Source organism: Pistacia vera, unplaced genomic scaffold (genome assembly GCF_008641045.1).
Source record: "Pistacia vera cultivar Batoury unplaced genomic scaffold, PisVer_v2 Contig433, whole genome shotgun sequence".
NCBI lineage: Eukaryota > Viridiplantae > Streptophyta > Magnoliopsida > Sapindales > Anacardiaceae > Pistacia > Pistacia vera.
Window position 1 is genome coordinate 1515205 of NW_022196261.1, and position 6732 is coordinate 1521936.

At 34.3% G+C, this 6732-nt stretch overlaps 1 protein-coding gene across 1 annotated transcript; it reads right to left on the reverse strand.

Annotated features, from left to right (window-relative positions):
- Positions 1 to 2047: 2047 nt before the first annotated feature.
- LOC116143890 (cytokinin riboside 5'-monophosphate phosphoribohydrolase LOG7-like) lies at positions 2048 to 4966 on the reverse strand. Its single transcript, XM_031429338.1, has 7 exons — positions 4832 to 4966; positions 4019 to 4116; positions 3533 to 3563; positions 3083 to 3182; positions 2918 to 2988; positions 2343 to 2486; positions 2048 to 2255 (listed from the first exon to the last, which is right to left on the reverse strand). The coding sequence occupies exons 1-7, from the start codon at positions 4964 to 4966 to the stop codon at positions 2154 to 2156; spliced, it is 681 nt and encodes a 226-aa protein (XP_031285198.1). The 3' UTR covers positions 2048 to 2153.
- Between the last annotated feature and the right edge of the window lie 1766 nt (positions 4967 to 6732).

Genomic DNA, 6732 nt, shown 5'->3' on the forward strand with positions numbered 1-6732 from the left:
TTCCAGGTAAAATTTGTAAAACATTTTACACTTTTTCCAGAACATTCATTAATTAAACAAGACATGCTCACAAATAACTAAATACTGACATGGTCGACTTACATGCTAAGAATCAGAATGGATTAAAATGGAATAAAAGAAGTAATTTACATAAAAATAATGATATAGTTTCAATTCTTTCGTACAATCAAGCACAATAAAGGACAAGTTTACACACCCAAAATCTAAATCGAAGAGATTGGTTTCAAAGATTCTAAAAATTTTACCTCTCTAGGCATCAGAGTTCTGGGAAACTCTGCAAAGCAAACAACATGAAAATAAATAATAGCACCATTATTTGATCAGGTTTTGATTAAATGGGACAATCAACACAGAAGAAATCAATGATTTAGGTCCCAAGGGGCAAAATGTCACTTTATAAAACAGGATTTTGTGTTGCTTTTCGGGACTAAAAGAAAAAGGAGGCGCTCAAAAAAGTTCACAAACTTTATATCAAACTTAGCTTTCAATGTCTTATCCTTATAACAGGAAAATCCCAGGGGACTGACAATTTCAAGGACTAAGTAAAAACTTTACAAACTGAACAAAACTCTACACAAATTAAGAAGACTCAATCTTTTTTTTTTTTTTTCCTTAAAGAGGCATTATTTCTAAGAACCCACTTAATAGAAAATAGAAGAAGCCACAAAAACCCTGGGAAAAATCAGAAGGAAAATTGTTATTCATGATAGGGAAAATTCCATTAAACTCACCAACATATGGTCATATGTAATTAGAATATAATACTATGCAAGATTTACACTAATTAGAGTGATCCGATTGACCTTGATGAAATCGGAAAGGGTGTGTGTGTGATTAATGATAACCAGCAAAGTATGAATATAAAGTGCACTAATGTAAATGACATAAAATGTTTTTAAAGTGGTTCGGCAATGTATGATCTTGAGCCTATGTCCACTGTTTTTCTTATTTTGCTTTGAGAGCTTACAAGAGAGTAGTACAATTCCTAGAAATATTTGCTAACCTTTTTCCATCGTTGAAAGAGGTTTATATACAAGTTTGGTACAAAGGAAAGAGCGAAATTAAAGGAATTACAATCAAGACTGGAATGCAACTCCGACATTCTCGCGATTGAGCGTTGAGATTGCGCTATTATTGCTGTCGATCTGATCCCTTTTGAAATATCCGGGATCTGAGTTTATCTGTAATTTGCTTGAATAATTGTCGAGATTGGTCACGACTAGCTTATGCTAGGTCAAGCTATGTCTCGATGAGTTTATGTTGGGTTGGATAATTGTTTGAGCGAAACTGATTCCGAATCGAACTATAACTTTACAAAACTCTGACTTCTCCGAGCTTAATGAAAAAATCACACGCAACACCAAAGAATGTTACAACCCAAATTAAGGGCCCAGTAAAAGTAAATCATGCAAGTTCTGATTAACATTTCAACAAATTTATAAAATATTTTTTCTAATCCTTTGATAAAAAAAATTACCGACGGTAAATGAAGATATATATAGAGGGGGTAACGTTTACCCTTCCCTATAAATTCACTATTTAATCTTAAAAGGGAAGTTTACGAAATAAATGGTACACATGTCTCTCATTTATTGCTATGATTAAATCTATTAATTCAATATTATAACTCTACTATAAACTATCAAAATATTATAATCTAATCCTTAAATCTGTGTAATTATCTGAATTAATTCACACCATGCTATAATTAAATCTACCATTCAGTATTATAACTCTACTATATACTATCCCAATACTATAATCGAACCCCTCAATGTATGTAATTATATGTACAATTGAGAAGCATTGAGAATATCATAAAGAAAAGTTAAAATCATTTGCTTGGGAAATAGTGATCATGTTTCCTGTTTAGCTAAATAAAAAAATAATTAAACAAATAGATTGAGTACTAATGATAATTCATTTTCTTCAAGAGTTCACAAAAAGAGCTGGTGTGACACTTCTTTTGTCTTTTTTTTTTTCACAATTTTGTATAGTATTTGAGACTATGTGTGCTGCCTCAATTCCAAAATGAACTAGAAGTTACTGTGCTCAACATCTACGGTATAAGGACCGTATATACCTATATACTAAATACGCAAAAAGAAAGGGGTGTCATTTCTATGTTTCGATCAAACGAGGTACGACGTGGCAACACCGGATTCAGGAACATAAGCAAGCCTTTCCTCCCACACCAACTTTGATGTTATTTCATCATACTCAGGAACATACTCCTGAAACATGATTAAACAAGAGTGAATAAGTGTCTAAATTATGCCAAAAATTGGAACAAATTATAGTGTTTTCTTAAGAGTATTAACCTCAAGTTGTCTAAATAATTGTTTTGCTGTCGGGGCGGATACGAGAATGCGACGTGCTGTCGGTGAGATGAAGCCTTCATCAACGGCTTTATCGACGAAAGACAATAAGGAATTGTAGAAGCCATCAACATTCAAAAGACCAACCTGGAATAAGAAATAGGAACAAACAACTTTTAAGTTACGGGGTAAAGAATATAACAATATTCAAGTCCAAAGATTTTGCGATAGTTGATTCAGACAAAAACAAAACAAGAACCTTTTTTTTGACCAATATTAATTTAACTTAATAACCCTCCAACCCAAACGGAGATTCTCTTAATCAAATCTTCCAAATCACTTAACAGTATGATTATTGGATTATCATATCTTCGACTATCTTTCCATGTGAATCCGGTTGATATTGCACATGCATTGATTCTTATTTTTCTATTTATACTTCACAATCAGGAAGATTCATTATCTGAAACTGGTCAACTAAAGCCTTGTTTGATTGAATGGAACACCAGAAATTAATTCAAATAAATTCCGAGTCAACTCGTAAGGAAACAAGAAAGAAAAAAGGCAATGTTGCGTACAGGTTTATCGTGGATTCCGAGCTGCGCCCATGTTATGACTTCGAGCAATTCTTCGAGGGTGCCATACCCGCCTGTTAATTAAAAATTGGTTTTACAATTATCATATTAATACAAATCGAAATGGGACAGAAAGAAAATTGTCGAACAAAAGGATCGTGTTTATACCGGGTAGGGCGATGAATGCATCGGCTTGTCGGGCCATCTCGGCTTTTCTCTGGTGCATGTCAGAGACGGCTCTAACTTCTCCAACAGTTTCCCCAGTTATCTATAATAATGGAAAGCCATGTAAGTTTTTCATCAATATTTAAGAAATTTTATAATTAACTTGACATAAAAAAAATGCATTCCAGGTAAAATTTGTAAAACATTTTACACTTTTTTCAGAACATTGATTAATTAAACAAGCACATGCTCACAAATAACTAAATACTGACATGGTCGACTTACTATGCTAAGAATCAGAATGGATTAAAAATGGAATAAAAGAAGTAATTTACATAAAAATAATGATATAGTTTCAATTCTTTCGTACAAACAAGCACAATAAAGGACAAGTTTACACACACAAAAATCTAAATCAGAAGAGATTGGTTTCAAAGATTCTAAAAATTTTACCTCTCTAGGCATCAGAGTTCTGGGAATAACTCTGCAAAACAAAACAACATGAAAATAAATAATTAGCACCATTATTTGATCAGGTTTTGAATTAAATGGGACATAATCAACAGAAGAACTCAATGATTTAGGTCCCAAGGGGCAAAATGTCACTTTATAAAACAGGATTTTGTGTTGCTTTTCGGGACTAAAAGGAAAAAGGAGGCGCTCAAAAAAAGTTCACAAACTTTATATCAAACTTAGCTTTTTCAATGTCTTATCCTTATAACAGGAAAATCCCAGTGAGGACTGACAATTTCAAGGACTTAAAGTAAAAACTTTACAAACTGAACAAAACTCTACACAAATTAAGAAGACTCAATCTTTTTTTTTTTTTTTTCCTTAAAGAGGCATTATTTCTAAGAACCCACTTAATAGAAAATAGAAGAAACTTGCATGGAAAACTTCAAATAAAAATGTTTTGAGTAATAATGTAGAGAAACAAACCCTAGAACATGGCGCCCACCATCATGAACAGCTTGAGAAACAAGACCCATCAAGCCCACGCTCCCTCCTCCATATACCAGATCAATCTTTCTCTCCACCTTCATTGAAAACCAAACCATCAACACAGGTTTCACAAATCCCAATTATAATAAACCATTTATTTAACATTTTTTACATTGAACCCATAAATAAAAATCATGAAGGTTTGGTGATGGATGTTTATGGAAGCGAGCAATGCAAGAACACGCTCAAAAGAGTCATGATATCTAGATAGCACGTTTGCTTCTACTCCAGAGAAAAGCAAGAAAGAGAGAGAGAAAGAAATGTTTTTCATATTATTTTTGGTTTTTGTTTTCTTTGTTTTTAAAATAAAATCACAAACTAAAGATCATGCAAAAAGGCTGCTCAACTGACAGCCAGGTTACAGCTAGCTTCATTCATTTCTTCATTCATTCATTCTTGCCAAACATAAACCCTAAACCTTCTCTTCTTTAGCTACCATTTTGTCCATTAACAATCATAACCCCACGCTCAGAAAACCTTTAATTCTTTCATTTTAATAAACACAACCAAAAACCAAACCAACCCACTTGAGAATAACAACATTCAATGCACTTAATCAATTCATTTCACGTCATGAACAGAAAATTCTTCCTCAACTATGAGCAAGATACATTGAACAAGATTTCCAGGGAAATGCATGAAAGAAACTAAGTAAATGGGATTCAAATCGAAGCTTTAACAAATGAAAAAATTTCATGAAAACGTTTTGTAAAAATAATAGGAACAAATTAAGACTTGCTGAGTTATTACCAGTTCTTTGCCCAAGGAAACAGCGGCTTCTTGGTAGCTAGTTTTGTTTCCAGAACTGCTGCCACAGAAAACACAGATTCTTCGGAATCTAGACTTTGTCACTTCCATATCTCTCTTTTGGCTTTGCTTTTGCATCTTTTGGCTTTGTTTTTGCATCTCTTTCTCGGAAAAAAAAAAAAATGATCTCCTCGAAGAAGGGAAGAGGGTTGAGAATGAGAACAAAGTGAGCCTTTGTTTTTATAATAATAACAATTATTATTATATCTTTATATTCACTACTTCTCTCTCAAACTCAACAGCCCCTTTGCCAAGCTATCGGTATTGACTATTGATAGAGAATGAAAATAATTTTTATTTTTTTTATTAAAATAAATAAATGCCGCTAGAATTTTAATAAAGTTGGAGTTCTGCTTCGTATGATCCAGCTACAGCCAATAGGTTTGAGCTGCGTGGCAAAATGGCGACTCTTGTGGGTTAGGAATTTTATTGGTTTAACAACCCACGTGAATGTCGGGGAGTTAATATTTATAAATTTTACTCTTCTCTAAGTTAAAATAAAAAAAATTAATAATTTAGAAATTTATCGATTGATAAAGGTGAGGTTTTAGTTAGGGTTTAGGCTAATTATTATTAGCGGACATATTTTTTCTGATGATTTTTGAGAAAATTAATAAGGTATAGTTGTATCTTGTTAAATTTTAATGGTGACAATGATATTTTATTTTATATAAATTAAATGAATAATCTATTTCAGGGAGCAAATCTTGATTAGTTTGTTAATTAACTGTTGGACTTAGTTTAATTAATCGCTTTCACTTCATCCCTTTAATCCTTTCAATTATTTTAATCTTTGTTTGTGACACTCAATCTTTTTTGTTATAGTGGAGTTTAACAGTTTAATTAAGAGTAAACGACATGTTTCAACCCATGGTTTAGTGAAATCTTAGGTTGTTATCTTTGATTTCATAAATTCCAGATTTTCACCCTTAAATGGACATTGTTTCCTTTATTTTAACAGTTAAAGGCTAAAATGGTATTTTTCTCCTTCTTCTCTCTTCCCTTCTCATTTCTTCTTCATCTTTGCCTCCTCCCATCTTCTTCTTTTTCCCTTCACATCTCAAAACTCCATCTCAAAATGGTTGCGTTTCAGGCCCACCCGCTTGATTCCAACGGCGTCTTGACGCCCCGCCACCACCATCCAATCTCCCAACCCCACCCTACCAAAACCCCTTGATCCGCCACCCTGCAGATCGCGCAAAGGACACCTTGGGCGTATTCTGAAATCAGTCCAGCCATCGTCCTTTTTGCCACTTTTCCAACTTTTTTTTCATCCAAAACCACCACCATTTGCCTCTTTAAACCTCCCACAACAAAACTCCAGCCTTTTCTCAACTGAAACCACCATTCCAACTTGGAAAATGCCAACAACAGCTGGGTTTTTCTATGCATTGTGTGATTGTCTCCAGTCGAATTCTGGTTGATTTTGGCGGCCTCAACCCCAAACGACACCACCCTTGCACTCACAAGCATCTCTCCTTCAAAATCCCCAACCTTCCCGACCATGATTGCTCGCCGTTTGTCGCCGCCACTCAACTTTGGGTTTTGTGAAATTAGTTGAAATGGGAGTTTGATTGGGTTGTGGAATTGATTTTTGATTTAGTTTTTTGTTTGATGTTTTATTTTGACTGTTGTGTGTTGTGGTGAATGTATTGGGAAAGAAGAAGGGCCGAATATGGTGGTGGTTTGGCTGGCTGGTGTTGGGAAAGAAGAATGGCCGGCTGTAGTGGTGGTGGTTTGGCCGGCTGGTGTTGGGAAAGAAGAAGGGTCGGTTGTGGTGGTGGTTTGGCTAGCTGGTGTTGGGAAAAAATATGGGCCGGTTGTGGTGGTAGTTTGGCCGGCTG